The sequence below is a fragment of the Camelina sativa genome, chromosome 18, assembly GCF_030686135.1.
Source record: "Camelina sativa cultivar CO46 ecotype springtype chromosome 18, ASM3068613v1".
Lineage (NCBI taxonomy): Eukaryota > Viridiplantae > Streptophyta > Magnoliopsida > Brassicales > Brassicaceae > Camelina > Camelina sativa.
The window spans coordinates 12,629,217-12,646,345 of NC_141897.1; the positions used below are offsets into that span (position 1 = coordinate 12,629,217).

The 17,129-nt window shown below is 37.5% G+C and overlaps 3 protein-coding genes across 3 annotated transcripts; 2 read left to right on the forward strand and 1 right to left on the reverse strand.

Annotated features, from left to right (window-relative positions):
- Positions 1-7,565: 7,565 nt before the first annotated feature.
- LOC147922835 (uncharacterized) lies at positions 7,566-10,747 on the forward strand. Its single transcript, XM_087498212.1, has one exon. The coding sequence runs from the start codon at positions 7,730-7,732 to the stop codon at positions 9,026-9,028; it is 1,299 nt and encodes a 432-aa protein (XP_087354338.1). The 5' UTR covers positions 7,566-7,729; the 3' UTR covers positions 9,029-10,747.
- Positions 9,062-10,747, forward strand: LOC147922836 (uncharacterized). The gene has a single exon (XM_087498211.1). The coding sequence runs from the start codon at positions 9,062-9,064 to the stop codon at positions 10,400-10,402; it is 1,341 nt and encodes a 446-aa protein (XP_087354337.1). The 3' UTR covers positions 10,403-10,747.
- A 1,668-nt stretch (positions 10,748-12,415) lies between these two features.
- On the reverse strand, positions 12,416-13,009 carry LOC147922837 (uncharacterized). The gene has a single exon (XM_087497803.1). The coding sequence runs from the start codon at positions 13,007-13,009 to the stop codon at positions 12,416-12,418; it is 594 nt and encodes a 197-aa protein (XP_087353929.1).
- Between the last annotated feature and the right edge of the window lie 4,120 nt (positions 13,010-17,129).

The following is a 17,129-nucleotide window of genomic DNA, read 5'->3' on the forward strand; positions in this document are numbered from 1 at the left end:
ATGCATATATTTGCACTATTGTCTTTTAAGATTTCAATAATAAAAAAGTACAAATCATTAAAATAAAGATTTTTGATTACTTTGATTTTTTTCATAATATATTTGCACTATTGTCTCTTATTTAAGTCATATGTTCTCCACTGTTATCGCTGTTGCATCCATATCACTTATATCATGTTCAAAATTTCTGTTGTTTATATTTGTCTCAGTTACATCAAAAAAAATTTGAAATTCTGATGAAATTTTGTAATTCCACTGTAACTATAACCACATTTTTTAAAATGGGAACATTATATCTTGGAAAATAAGAAAGAATCCTTCACTTTTTCCTCCTAACTCCAAAAATTATCTAACGATGAGGAATATTAAGTGACAGACCAGCTCCACTTTTAATTCCAACTCTCTCTACACAAGCTGCAAAAGTTTCTTTTCTTGAAGGGGATGCTTTAACATATCTAACACTCTCTCTAATATTGTGCAAGATGTCTTTGACTATAAGATTCAACACATGAGAACAACATCTCACATGCAAAAAATCACCATCACATAAAAAGCCACTGCCACTAATTATTTGAAGTTGACCCTTAAGTATCTTTTGCATACTATCGTTATTTGTTGCATTATCTAAGGTAATAGAAAATACATTCTTCTCCAGACTCCATTCTTTCAAACACTCCAATATCTTGATGGAACTTTCTTCGCCAGTGTGACGAGACTTCAGTTCACAGAATGCCAAAATCAAACAGTTTAAATACCAATCATCATCGATGAAGTGAGCCGTCAAACAAATATAACTCATAATTGTGGTTCGTGCAGACCATAAATCTGTAGTGAAACACAAACGACCTTGATGCCTTGCAAGCATCTCTTTTACCGTAACCTTTTCAATCTCATATCTTCTGAAAACATATGCTCCATCTGTTTGTCTGCAAATCGGTTGGCAGTCCGGATTTAAATACTTGTCTCTTGCTCTCACTTTTTCATATTCAACATAGCGAAACGGTAGATCATGATAGATAATGATCTCGCTAGTCATCTCTCGATCTTAAATATATGAAAATGTTTTCATAAACATAATAAAAATAATAGTATTATTTTTTCTAACATATTTATCATTTTACCATTCAAACATTTTATTGTGTACCACAATAATTTACAATTTTTTTCTAACTCTGGTTTCTAATGTCACCAATCATGGTTTAAGGTATTGAATGGGAATTGCGTAATTTTAAAAGGCGAGTCAGTTTATTATGGAACCCACTTTATTTCACCAATAAATACAATATTTTAAATGCGATTCGTTATTACTTTTGCTAATAAAAAAAATAAGTTCAAAGTGGGAAAAATGTTATTTCAGACCCCACTATGATGATAAGTTCAAATCATACATGATCTATGATACTGTGTAAAATCATACCTTTATTATACAAAACTTCAAATTTTTTACATTAACTTAAGATAAAAATTCATTAAATTATAAGTTAATGTAGTGAATTTGAAGTTTTGTATAATAAAAGGATAATTTGGCACGACATCATAGATCATGTATAAATTGAACATATCATCTTAATGGAGGTATGAAAAAACCTTTTTCCATTCCGTTCAAAATGCGGTCCAATTTTACAAAGGGTTCAAATGGTAACGGCGAATTCGGTTGTAGGGGACAAGCGGTTTCATAGTGCGGTACGGTTGAAATGTGGTAGGTGTGGGACAAATGTTTCTGCGTGAACAAGTGCGGTTACTACAAATTAAGCGGTACAAAATAATGTTTGATTGGTCATAAACTATTTCCGATGCGGATTTCATATTATTTTATAAATAACTAGTATAATTATATACTATAAATACATGTTACAAATAGACATTATAAGAAAAGATATTATAAATTAAAATATTTTATTTATTGTTAATTAAATTGTAATTTTGTATATTATTTATAAACTTTAAAAACGAAAATTATTATAAAATAATCATGTGAATTTTTGTTCATTAAAATTGTGAAGAGAAATATTTGTTTTAGAAATAAATTCATTCTACAGGAAACAAGAATTTATTTTTCAAGATTTAAATCTAGTTAAAACAGATATATTTTTTATCTTCTCAAAATCAGTTTTTCATATTAAAAGTGAGGATTGTATAAATTTTGAAGAAATGATGATTTTTTAAATATAAATAAATAAAAAGTAATTTATTTAACAGATTTTAAAAAAAAAATTGGAAATAAATTTAGTATAGATTATTGTTCAAGATAACTGATTATTATTCTTCATAAAATAAATAACGAAAAAGATCAAATTAAAATTTAATATTATTTTGTGCGTTATTTGAAAAACCATTGGGTAAATAGTTGTTGGACGCACTTGAACCATTCACAGCCAAAGAGAATTGTAAAATGCATGTAACAAAAATTACGCTCATTTTTCATGTGTTTTTAAATTTTTTTATGCAGTTAGTAAGCATATGTATGTATTGAACGCTTATAATATTTTTTCTCGGAAATTTACTTCTCTCACTTCTATATAAAATCAATTATAGTAAAATTATACAGTTATAAGATATATTTCAAATCGTATATTGTTTTGGGGCATTCTCAAAAATTTCCTTTTTGGCGAGCTTCTTTTTAAAAATACCCTTGGGATGCGTCCATTTTTAAGATTACCCTTTTTTGGTTAAAAAAGACAATTTTACCCTTAATAAACTAAACCTAATTATTGGACGTCCTTCTCTTTGTCGTCGTTCTCTCCTTCTTCCTTGATCGACGATTTTTGATATCTTTGTTTGCGGCGATCTCTGTTTCCCTTCCATCCTCATCTTCGTTCATCTTGTCGTTTATTTTGGGATTCGTGTTCGTTGGATCTTAGACTCTTTGTCAGGTTTGTGGTTAAAATTTCGTTTTCTTTTGGTATATTCATCAATCTAAAAATTGATATTAGATCAAAAATTCAGATCTGACGAATTCAGATAGATAAATATCTTTGATATGGATTTGGAATTAGTAAACTCTTGTAAATTTGGATTTTTGTTATCTTCTGTAAAACACTTTTTAATAGCCCCTGTTAAACCATTTTGAAATCAATTCCAGATAGGACGTAGTTGATCGATAAAAGTGGTTGTAGTTGATAAAACGAGTCCAGATTGATAAAGTGTGTTTTAAAACTGTTTAAAATAGGTTTTAAAAGCGTTTTATCTTCGTAGTTGATGGATAAAGGTGGTTGTAGTTGATCTGACAATTCAGATCGATAAATATGTTTGATATGGATTTGGAATTAGTAAACTCTTGTAAATTTGGATTTTTGTTATCTCTTGTAAAACACTTTTTAAAAGCCCCCGTTAAAACATTTTGAAATCAATTCCAGATCGGTCGTAGTTGATCGATAAAAGTGGTTGTAGTGAATAAGACGAATTCAGATTGATAAAAATGTGTTTTTGAACTGTTTAAAATGGGTTTTAAAATGTTTTAAAAACATTTTAAAACTCTTGTAAATTCTAACATAATGGCGGAGGTATCAGCCATGATGACATAATTCGAATCAGTATTCCCGGATTCAAAGCAAAATTCCCCATTTTAAGTCTCTCCATACATTTTTAAAAACGATAATGGTTCATCCTTTTGATCACATCAACACAAACAAAAATCTAGGAAAGAGATACACAAACCTGATCACAAAGAAGACTGAAATACATTTATAAATAATAATAATTATTATTATTTAAAAACGGATAATTTGATCCAAATAAATAGATAAAATCTAGCTGTTGAAAACAATCCGAGCCCAAAAATAGATATTAAAAATCAGAAGCAAACATATGAAACAGAACAATCAAGTAACAAACCCTAACTCACCTGAGAAGACGACAGAGAGTATAACTATAAAGGAGACAATACAAGAAAGTTAAGTAAGAGTTTGATAAGTCCTAATTTGGCGGTAGAGTTTGCACACTTCTCGATTTTGTCGGATTGTAGAGACTAAGTCGTCTGATTGGGGACTCGAGGACTTCAAATTGCCATTTTCTTCGTCGATATACGGACTCTTCTTCTCCCTTGTTTTTCCTCTCAGTATTATAAATACTTTTGCTCTTGACTTACACATCAAACCTTTGTCTGACGGAAACGTAAAAACCTTCTCTCAGCCTCGACAAATCCTATTACCTTCTTCCCTCAATCCGTCAGAAATGTCATAATTTTGTTCACGCCATCTAAGGAATGCCTTCAAAATTTTGAACCAAAATCATTCGACAAACGTCACAGCAGGTAAACGCCTACATCTTCAGATTAGTGTTGTTTTACTGTTAAGGATAAAAGAGATTGAGTGTGTCAGCCTTTATGTTAGTAATTGTTAATGACAACATTTTTCATTGGGAGGCTGCTTTAATCGGACCGGTGAACACCCCATATGAAGGGGGAGTGTTTAAAATGAGTATTCGTTTTCCATGTGATTACCTACATAATCTCCCAAAGGTATCTATTTTGATTATACTCCTTTTATTTAGCAAGAATGTGTATTATGATTCCTCTTTTTGCATCAACTCAATAGTTTTTTATGATAATTTCTTGATAATGCAGATTTTTTTCAACACAAAAAATTTCCATCCAAACATAGCAGATGAAGGAGGCATTTACCTAATAGTGTTGAAGCCCACATATTGGCAGGCCATGCCGATTACTTGGCTTTTCAAGAGAATTGTGTAGAAGTTGATTGAACCAAAGGTGGATGATGAGGAACATGTCAATAAAAATCTTGCCAACCTCTACAAAACCGATAAGGCAAGGTTTGAAGTAACGGCAAGAGAGATGACAAAGCGATACGTTGGGATAGGAAATTGAAATATGAACTTCAATAGTTCAAATCTATTTTTCAAATCTTTTATGTTTCTACTGTGAACGTTTCTAGAAAAATGTTAAGTTCCTCCTTTTCGATTATTCAATAAATGGTGTTTGACATATTTGCAGAATTAACATATATTTGGTTTAATTGTAGGTATTTCAATGTATTTTATAGGATTTACAAGAGTTTTAAAAGGTTTTTACATGGTTATTTAAAAACGTTTTAAAACCTTCTAAAAACCTTTTAAAAACATTTTAAAACCTTGTAAAATTCTATAAAAAATCATTTATACATTTGTATAATAGAGTATTTACGTGGATATACATGCTTCTTATATGGTCTTACAAGTTGTTTATAATGTTTTAAAGCAGTAAAATCTGAAAAATATTCTGCGCAAATGAAGTTTACAACATCTCGTACTGAAATATTTTTTAAAAAAGAACAAATTTAAGTTGAATTAAAGAGAGAGAGAGAGTTAGATAGCAGCTACACAACTAGATTTGTTGTGTCCACACTAACCACACCTACTGCATTTGTATTGCTTTGAATTTGTCTTAGCCTTTTCATGCTCTTATTAACTAGCTATTCTCTTTTTCTTTCGCCTGCCACTAGGTATACGAGTAGAAGGTGGCTGAATAGAAGTACTAACACTCTCTAGAATCTCCCAATACTCCATATCACCTACTGGGTAAATTGTGACACCCCGGTTTCAGAGATTTGCACAGAGGTTTAGAAGAATTGATTTGGCCACCTATGTCACCAAAATGCACTTATATTTTGGGCAAGGGTCCTAAGAGAACTCCAAAGTTAAGCGTGTTTATGCTGGAGTATTTTCAAGATGGGTGACCTTCCGGGAAGTGACTGTCGGAATTGTGCGAGTGAGGACAAAACACAGGGAAAGATCATGTGGTGATTTGTAGGGACGGTAACAAGTCTTTAAAAACCTTTCGAACGTAGCTAACCGGCCGTCGGATATGGACGGGCTTACGGGCCTAGTGAGAGGACGTGAGGCCCATTAAGAAATGTGGGACCATGGACTGTGATGAGACCATGGACAGCTCAACCAAAGAAGATGGAAATGAGGAGCAACTTGAACCAGAGGAAGCATTGGAGGAGCAGGTTGAACCAGAGGAAGCATTGGAGGAGCACCTTGTACCAGAGGAAACATCGGAGGAGTAGCTTGTACTAGCGGAAGCATCGGAGGAAGCGTTGATCGTTCCGGCGGGTCCTTTAACAAGATCAAGATCCAGGAGGTTCAACCAAGCTATCAATGGACTAATCAAGGAGCTGGCCAAGAAGCAGGAAGACGTGGCTCAAACCACTTGGACAATGCTCACAGCTCAAGGTGCTCGGTAAAAGGTAAAATGTTGCTTATGCACTCTTTTTCCCTTGTCAAGTTTTGTCCCATTGGGTTTTTTTGACAAGGTTTTTAATGAGGCCTAAGTAACATTTTCAAGACCCCTTTGCCAGCCCAAGTAGTGGTCCAAGGCCCATTACAAAGACTTGGCCCATTTTCTCTATCTCTTTTACATTTAATGCTTTTGTAATTTCCTAGACATTGTGCATGAGTGTGCATGAGTGAGGACTCTTGCATGACCTTGCATGAGCTAAACTTCTTGCATGCTCTTCTCTTCTCTCCTCTTCTCTTTCGTCCCCCTTCTCTATTTAAACACTATGTATTTCTCTTTTGCAAACCATCAAACATTTTAATCAAAAACCTTCTTTTTACTTGTTTGATCTGAGAAGTGTGTAGTATCTTCTCAACTTGTTTACTTCTTAGTGTGTCATATCTAAGTTTGTAATCAAGCCTGTAGTCTAAGATATCTCCATTTCTCTTAGAAGTACACTTCATTCTCCCCTTCAATCCGCTGCAATTCCACCTCTTCACCTTCTCCGCCGTTAATCTCTTCATTCCGCTGCATCTTCAACCCATTCATCTTCATCATTTCGTTCATCCCTCTTCAAGACCTTGAAAAGTGTGTCCTTGGGCATAAATCCTCACCTAGGAGTCTATCATGTGGTATAAGAGCCACTTTGCAACCAGGTTTTGAGATTCCAATCGTCACTTTTTTTTTCAGATATGTTATTTATCTTGCGAGAATTTTATAAAATGTGTTACTCGTTTAAAAATTACAAAATCAACTGTTTTGGAATCAGGAAAGAGTCTAGTATTTTTGAAAATTGATTTGAGAATTTTTGGTTTCGTTTTTATATTTTTCCCAGATCTGTTTCCATTTGCGTGTTTTAAGAACTTTTTACTTGTGGATCTTTGTTTTCTTTGCTGGTACCATGGTGATTTCGGAAGAGGAAGAGTCTTCTACTTCTAGTCTTGAAAGGAGGATACTTAAATCTGTCACCGCAGCTATGACAACCATGGTTGATGCAAAACTTGGCGCTATTCACTTGAATCAAACCAATCCATAAGCAAATCGGCATCAAAGGCAACACCAAGATCTTAAACCCAAGCCACCAGACAACATGTCTAGATCAACCTGGAGCAGCCCACAGAAAACCTCTCACACTCCCAAATCTAAATATGTGATTCATTCTAAAATTTCTCTGGCTCATAAACTCTATAAAGTTTCAGGAAAAGGAGACTACCTTGAGTGGGAGAAAAACATGGATGATTGGTTCTACTATAAGGACATCCCAAGAAATGAGAGATTAGCTTTTGCACTTACCCAACTCACAGGAGACGCTTACAAATGGTGGTTGCAAGAAGTTGATGACCGTTGGTATTACAAGGAGCCAAATATCACATTGTGGAAAGATCTAAGAAGCTTCTAAGGAATAAGTATGCTCCACAAGCGCTACACTTTGTTCCCCAAGCCAAAGGCACTAACCAACCAGTTCCTGAAAAGAAACCAGCCTTAGTCCCAGATCAAAAGAAACCCCCAAAATCCATGGAGGCAAAGACGCAGTCAGATCTTTTTGAGGCGTTAACCGAGTACACTAAATTTGAGAAGATGAAGGCTAAGTCAACATCTCAACCAAAAAAGGTTCCTGAACAGATTGTCGTTCACAAGCAAAGTCTAAAGTCATCGCTTGAATCATGTGGTGAACCAAAGCAATGTAAGTCTTTTACACTTTCAAAATCCAAGGAAGTAATTGATCAAGGTTTAGAAAATTCCAATTCTTGTATGATGCACTTGTCTTTTCCCAAAAGTGTTGAGATAGGTATAAATTCTAACGAAGGACAATGGAAGCAAGATGAGCAAGAAAAGAAGAGTAAGGAGTTTGAAAGAAAGGATCAGTCCAGACCCGAGGAGGAACAACTCAGAAACGGACCCGAGGAGAAACAGCTTGGAGAAGAAGTCAAGGAGAGACAGTTCATTGCTGAGGATGATGTTGCTATACCAACTGGACCTATGACTTTATCTCAAGCTAAGTGTGATCTTTCTTTTATCCAATCTGATTTTGTGCTTGAAAAACTAACCCATTTTGAACCGGAGCAACCAAGTAGCATTATTTCCTTTTTACAGGTTCAGGAAGAAGAATCACTAGAATCAACACAAATGAGTTTGCCATTGATTAGTGATTTGGAGCAGATCAAAATTGTGCCAAACCCAGTCTCTATATCTTATCTTTGTGACTACCCAAGAAAGCACTGTAAGGATAATGATTTGGTTAGGACAGACCCTAATTATTTTGGGATGATTTCTGCTCAAGATGAAAAACGTTATGGTTTAGAAAATGTGAAAGAATTTTGTGTTTCAAAATCTGTTTTTGAGAAAATGATTCCAACTTTTGAAACATTTGCCCTTGAAAAGTTCTTTAAGCCTAAAGGTTTGTTGTTTAAAAAGTTTCATGAATTTAACTCTTCTTTGAGAGTTTCTTTGTGTAGCATTGCAATGGAACCCTTTATAATTCAAATTGAGCATGTAATGGTTAAACCTTTTTCTGAAATGAGACATGTGCTTGAAAAAGAGTTGTATGAGTTTAAAATGTTGAATGAGCTTTGCAAACCAACTGTGAAAGATCATGTTTTTGATTTCTCTATTTCAAGTATAATGCATTTGTTCTTTCCCATGATTGCTAAGAAAGAAACATGTTACATGGAGAATCATAAGTACTATGGAGAAGCAACATGTTCTGTTCAAATCAAGGGGAAACCACCAGATATATGTCAACAAATGATTTATCATTTTGGAGTTAGAAGCTGGAAGTATCTCAGGAAAACAACTTCGATCGCCCAAGGATGATCCATTCTAAAACTCTATTTTGATTACAACAACATGAATATCTGTTTGATCTTTTTCAATGTTCTTAAACTGTTTCCTTTTGATGTAGGAGATCTTGCGTTCTTACTAGTTAAACTAATAAACTTGGAGCATGGAAAAATCGTCAAAGCTTTCTTGATGTTCAAAGATGAACCACCCGATGCAATACTTGTGCTCATATCCAACAATCATAAGATAAGTATTTTTATTCTCAAGGATACTTTTATCCAAGCTCACACATATATGATTCACTTGTCTTTGTCAAAAGAGCCAATTGCAGATTTTAGAGCAGTCATGAAGCGCATAAAAAAAACTGAAAAGAAAGTAGGAGACAAAAGATTTAAGCCACCTGATTTGGATCAAGATGAGCACCAAGAAGTCAACAGCTTCTTACTGATCCAAGAAGAGCCCCCAGATCCACTTCCTTTAATGATGATGAGCATCAATAATACCCAAGGCAGTATTCAGCTAAGTACTTCATTAATCCAATTTGTTTCTCATGATTCTAGAGCTTTGATTGTCAGTTCGTTACATTCAAAAAATCTTAGGAAAAGGTTAGGTTTATTCAACGAAAATGCAGAACATGACAATGAAAATGATTTGTACCAAGCTGAGATATGTTTTCATGTTTATAGTGAATCCATGACTATAATGACGCACTTGATCTTTGCCAAAGGTATTTACTACTTTGCAGGTACAAAAGAGGAGCCCCCAGTGTCCAAAGTCTTTGCGAGGACCAGAATTGGAGATGTTTTGATGCATGATCATAAATCTAATGGTTGTTTTACGATGATCTTTGAGGTTGGAGAACAACTAATGGTACACTTGAGGAGTAAACAATTTCCAGATGAAAAGGAGTCAAAACTAGTGCCAAAGATCGATGGACCGATCAAAGTGCTCAAATGGATCAACAACAATGCCTACCAACTCAATCTTCAAGGTAAGTACAAAGTGAATGGTAGTTTCAAAGTTTTTGATCTTCTCCCTTATTGTGCAGATAATTCGGATTTGAGGTCAAATCCTTTTCAAGTGGGAGAGGATGATGAGACCATGGACAGCTCAACCAAAGAAGATGGAATTGAGGAGCAGCTTGAACCAGAGGAAGAATTGAAGGAGCAGCTTGAACCAGAGGAAGCATTGGGGGAGCAGCTTGTACCAGAGGAAACATCGGAGGAGCAGCTTGTACTAGCGGAAGCATCGAAGGAAGCGTTGATCGTTCCGGCGGGTCCTTTAACAAGATCAAGATCCAGGAGGTTCAACCAAGCTACCAATGGACTAATCAAGGAGCTGGCCAAGAAGCAGGAAGACGTGGCTCAAACCACTTGGACAATGCTCACAGCTCAAGGTGCTCTGTAAAGGGTAAAGTGTTTCTTATGCACTCTTGTCAAGTTTTGTCCCATTGGGTTTTTTTGACAAGGTTTTTAATGAGGCCTAAGTAACATTTTCAAGACCCCTTTGCCAGCCCAAGTCGTGGTCCAAGGCCCTTTACAAAGCCTTGGCCCATTTTCTCTATCTCTTTTACATTTAATGCTTTTGTAATTTTCTAGACATTGTGCATGAGCTTGCATGAGTGAGGACTCTTGCATGAGCTCAACCTCTTGAATGATCTTCTCTTCTCCTTCGTCCCCCCTTCTCTATTTAAACACCATGTATTTCTCTTTTACAATCGATCAAACATTTTAATCAAAAACCTTCTTTTTACTTGTTTGATATGAGAAGTGTGTAATATCTTCTCAACTTATTTACTTCTTAGTGTGTCATATCTAAGTTGTAATCAAGCCTATAATCTAAGAGATCTCCATCTCTCTTAGAAATACACTTCATTCTCCCCTTCAATCCGCTGCAATTCCACCTCTTCACCTTCTCCGCCGTTAATCTCTTCATTCCGCTGCATCTTCAACCCATTCATCTTCATCATTTCGTTCATCCCTCTTCAAGACCTTGCAAAGTGTGTCCTTGGACATAGATCCTCACCTAGGAGTCTATCAGACTGGGAGTAGACATAGGACCCACTAGGAGGTAGCGGTTGGGGCGTTACAAGTGGTATCAGAGCCGAACCCAAACGAGTGTGGAGTTGAGTGGACTCAAACCGTCGGGTGTGAATTGTGACACCCCGATTTCAGAGACATGAAGAGAGGTTTAAAATAATTGATTTGGCCACCTAATTCACAAAAGTGCACTTATCTTTTTGGTCAAAGGTCGTGAGAGAACTCCAGAGTTAAGTATGCTTGAGCTAGAGTAGTCTCCGGATGGGTGAACTTTCGGGAAGTGACTGTCGGAACTGTGCGAGTGAGGACAAAACATAGGAAAATATCATATGGTGATTTGTAGGGGCGGTAACAAGTCTTTAAAGCCTCCCGGACGTAGCAAACCGACCGTCGGATATGGATGGGCTCACGGGCATAGTGAGAGGACGTGAGGCTCATTAAGGAAAGTGGGCCCATGGGCTAGGATTGGACATGGAGACCACTAAGAGGTGGCGGTCGGGGCGTTACATCCTAAAGCAATTAGAAGCTGATGTAGATAACTCCACTCTATCCTGTCAAAAGCTTTTGACATATCCGTCTTTATGGCCATATATTCCTTTCACATTGTATCATGCGTCCTAAGGGCATGTACCACTTCGTGAGCAATGATGATGTTATCTGAGATCAGTCTATCTTCCACAAAAGCTGATTGATTAGGCGAGACTAGTGTCGGTAGAAGTGGTTTCAACCTTGAGACCAAAATTTTGGAGATGACTTTGTACATGACCGAACAAAGATTGATAGGTCTCAGGTTAGACATTAGGGCAGAATTAACCTTTTTGGGATTAAAAAAAGCTGAGTGAAGTTCCACTTCGACGGAAAGATACCCTCTTTAAAGAATTTTAGTACTTCCAGGGTTAACTGTTGACCGAAAATGTCCCAAAATTGTTGGAAGAACAAACCTATCATGCCATCGGCACCTAAAGCGGTAGTTGTTCATTACTTTAGTGACTCTTGGATGAAAATCTTCTAGGAGAGAAGAAGTATTTGTAGGGTACGATGATGAGAACAGATTCTGAAAGTAGGAACAGTCTATTTCACCTTTTGAAGCTTCAGTCGTGTGTAGAATCCCTTGATCATCCATGAGTTGGTCCACCCCATTTTTATTTCTATCTGTCCTGACCGAAGCGTGAAATTATTTAGTATTCTTGTCCCATGAGTTGTGCCATTTTCTCCTGCACTTCTGCTTCCAAAAACTTTCTTTTTCCCTATGCGCTAAAACCATCTCTTTCTATAGAAAGGCCCTTCTTAAGAAAGAGGGATGGATTGCTGGATGTTCCACTTCAATCTGACTTTGAATATTATTGATTTTCTCCTTCGCATTAGTGTCGTTGACTCTTTTCTAGTTGCTCAAAGATTTCCTACACCTTCTCAGTATTTCCGATAGATATTGCCCAAAAAAGGAGTTGGAAGATAGGCAAGCTTTTTGAATCGCCTCCAAAACTAAGGGCTGATGGAGCATTCTCTTATCAAACCGAAAGGAGCCCCTGTAAGAATTTTGAAAAGAGAAGAGTTTCACTAAGACTGGTCTATGGTCTGATCCTTCTTTCTCAGGAAACATCTGATTCGATACCGGAAAAGTTTGGAGCCAGTATTTATTACCAAAACACCTATCAAGCTTGCATTCAGTCCATAGATCTCCTCTTCTGCCACCCCAAGTATAACTATCACCTGAGCTAGGTAGCTCTACCATTCCACAACCCTGTAGCATGTTGGAGAAATCCGTGAAAGAATTCTCACTTCTTCTAAAGCCACCTAACTTTTCACCATTGTGCAGAATCTCGTTAAAGTCAACTAGCATACACCATTTCTCCTTTCTATTCAGCCCAATTCTTGTGATCTTCTCCCACACTAGATGTCTGAGATCACTCCTTGGATTACCATATATACAAGACACATAGAACTTGAAATTCTGATAAACTAATTCTAGATCCATTACGGAACTCAATGTTGATACTTTTCTTCCAAAAAATTGCCAAGCCACCACATTTACCAATTGGATGCACCGTATATACTCTATCATATCCGAATATCTACAGGGACATTCCTAATATTCATAGTCTCCATCAAGAATAAAATCTCAGGAAAATATTTTTTACGCATTTCCATGAAACGTTGAACTGTCAAGTTCTGATACCTCCCCAAACATTGGCAGTTCCAACTGATAATGCTCATTAGATATCAGACGGTCCCTCATTTGGAACCACCTCTTGTTTTTTGCGCTTTGCGACTTTTTTTGAATCAGCTTTCCCATTGACACCTATCCTCTTAGGTGAAAAACCTTCAGATTGAGCTTTACCTTTCTGAGGCAAACATTTTTCAGAGTTGGAGACAAAGCCTTCCGGCTTCTTTTGGATAAAACATGTCTTCTTCCTAGGCTTAGCTTTCAAATTTTTTTGTCCCGGATGCACTAGGTTCAACGAACCCAAGAGCATATGTCGTTGAACAAAACATTAAGGAGGATGACAAATCTGATAGTCGACTAGACTAGGACCTGTGACTTCAAATTTGTTCTGGTTTCTTTGGGATAGCAATGGCGCCGAGCAAGATTGATTCTGAGTTGAGACAACAGGAGAGTTAGTGGAATCATAATCGAAGACCAATCCCTTTTCCCTAGAGAAATCCAAAGAGATAATGGTGGTTGGTTTCATGCGCAAGATCGTCTTCTGGGAAATAGGGATGATTCCTACTTGGTCTTTCCTCAGAATTCCGAAAATAGGATCACCTTCTTTAAGGATGAGAGATTTGTAAACCTTTTAATTTGTTTAAAAGTATGTATATGTAAAAAAAATTAATTTTAATCATTTGGATAGTTAAGATTTGTAAATATATAAAATATATATTTTTGAATACAAAACAAATTAATATATAAGTATTACTAAAATAATATGAAATCCGCACCGAAAATAGTTTTTCACCAATCATATATTATTTTGTATCTCTTACTTTGCTTTAACAATATTTTTCATGCAAATATATTTGTTTTGTAAGTACGCAGTTAAACCATATCGCACTAGCAATCCAGTTGTCCTGCATAACTAAATCTGTGGTTACCATTCAGACCCTCAATGTTAAAACCTATATATAGAAAAGAACAATTTTATATGAACTACTCATATTTACACGTGGATAGAAAAGAACAAGCGGATTTCAGTTTTGTTATGCATGAAAATAAATCAGTGAGCGTATTTCTGAAATATTATTGCGCCATCATTTTACGAAAGCCGCAAAAATAAATTGTAAAGTGTGACTCGTAACTTAAAAAAGTTTTTTTGAAAAAGTATAGAAAATCACACTACTTTATTGTCTCCTGAAACAACTCAACCCGTTTTTTTTTATAATATATAATTAAGCATCTCCTACAACTTAATTAAACCAACAACATAAATATCACTAACCAACCATAATACCAATAACATGCACAACATAATACATATAACAATAATCATCTCTAATATAAATCATTTCTTCCATCGACTGATTTAATCTCCAAATCCATAGCTACGTCGACTGATGCAAGGATTGCGTCGTCGCGTCTCCTCCAAATCCCTAACTGCATCGACTGATGCACTCCTTGTGTCGATCGATGCAGTCGCGCAAATCGTCACTGAACACAATCTTTCTCGCCTTCTCTCGGCTCCAATCGTTCCCATGGCGTCCGTGACACCAAATCCGACCTCAACAGGCCACAACCAAGCATACAAGTCAATCACAAAAAATCACACAAAACACACATCTAATTGCTTTGGATAAGCCATGCTCCCGCAATCATCTTGATTTAGAAAGAAAAGGACGTAAAACACCAAGATCCAAGCCTCCTAGAAACCTCCAAACATCACTCCACGTTCAGATCCCTCCAGAAACAGGCACAAAAGACTCACATAATGAGTTTACAAAAATTTATCTTTCTCTCAACCTCCAAAAACGGAAAACACTCAAAACTTCACCCTAACCGTTGAGTTTTCCATTTCATACATGAGTCCTACGGTTTTCACATCAAACTACGTCAAACAGGAGAAACTATAACTAACCAAAGCACACACCGCACGGTTGCATAGATCGATGTACAAACCAGAAATCCGATCTCGGGCATTTCAATTCTCCCCCACCAACAAGGATACGTCCTCAAATCCCGAAACATTTTCCATCTGCCAAGTACCTCCATGCAACCACCATCACGGCCTGCACGTCCTCAGACCGGACTAGACACCGTCAGCCAAGGTTTCCCGTGCAACTGTCGAAACAGTTCGCACCACCATGTGACCCAACGGTCCACATAACCCTGACCCCACTGGTCAGCACAACCCAAAACGCAAGATTACCCCCAACCTACGAGGTCTACATCCAGTCACTATGCTCATATCCACCCTGGACATTGTTTGCTCTCTTGCTCATCCATTATCAGGTCGCAACCTTTGAACTGCACCGCCTGCACTGTCAGACTATCGTCCTCGACCAATGCCATCTTACTCTTGGATCATCACCCTCGATATCTCGGTACCAGGGGAACTACTCATCCCCTCCGAGGAACTAATCATCCTGTAGGAGAACAAATCATCTCCTCTACCACTTTCAGGGTCGCAACCCCTTAAGTCTGCGGTGCACTAGGGGAACTAATCATCCCCTCAGGAGTAGTAATCATCTCCCTAGGAGAACTAATCATCTCCTCATGAGCAGAAAAGTCATAACATCTATAAACATCACCTGAGCAGAACTACCCTCACCGGAATATCACCGCTGCCATTACCACTCTTCAGGCCATCTCTAAAACATCCCAACCACTCGGGTGTTTACACATGCTCTTACCAAAATAGACAAGCTATAACTATTCATATAACTTTCCATTTCTAGAACCACAAAATCATTTAACCCATTACACATCAAAATTCAATAAGAACTAATCATCTTATTAAATCTTCAAATGCAACAATCGTTTAAAACTCCAAAAAGAAAAAAGTTAACAACCATTATAAACCAAAAAGCTAAACTTCGGGATGGGTGCATGACCCTTCCTTTTGTTGCACCACTGCCTCTGTTGTCTGCTGCAACTTCGGACACTAAGGCATGATATGCCCCACCTCCCTACAGTAGAAGCACACTTGAATGTTTCCTTGCATCCCACTTCTCTTGGGTCAGCTCACCAACCTATGATCCATGCTCCTGCACCCTTGACCACCTTGGCTTATCACCGACGTGTCCTCCCGCTTCCTCTTATGTCCTTGCACCGGCTTGCTGCCCTTGCATGGAATGCTCTGCTCTGGTGTCTCCTCTGTCTGAATGCTTGGGCTAACCACCACATCTTGCTCCCTCAAGTTGTCCTCGAACTCAAACGTGGTCTCCACAAGCTATGCTCTCGTAGCGTAGTTCCTCCCTTTGTAGTGGATCCTCAAGTTCTAACGAAACACCTACATGAACCTCCTCACTTGAGCCGCCTCAGAATTCATCTCTCAACCCCCATACACTAAAGCTGAGTAAACCTCACGTCCAGATCACGAACTGAACGAGTTCCCTCCTTTCACTATAGAAAATGCACCTCCATCCGGCCATGTGCATCCCAAGGAAAATACTTGCGGTTGAACACTTCCACAAAGTCAACCCAATTCATGTCCCTCTTCACCCTCCTGGCAGCCACTGACCTCCACCATACATGAGCGTCATCTACCAAGAAGTGAACCCCAATTTCCACATGATACTTCTCACGATATCTGAGAGACTTGAAGTTGCATTCCAGCCTCGTCCTCCATGCATAAGCCACATTAGGGTCGGTACAACCCAAGAAACGCTCTGTACCGATCCTAACCATATTCCTCACCATACTAAATACTCAGAATGAGCTCATGCACCTTCCGCCACTAGCTGTTGCACCTTCGCCACCACTGACGGCACCACTGGAGCCTGCGCTAGAACAACTGCTAGCATTCGCTCCAACAATTGTGCCAATAAGCCCGCTAGGTTAACATCTCCACCAAGGCCTCCATCTACTGCGACCCTCTCACCCCGAAGCCCAGCACCACCAGCCGACCCGGCACCGACACCGCTCCCGGACCCCTCCTAAA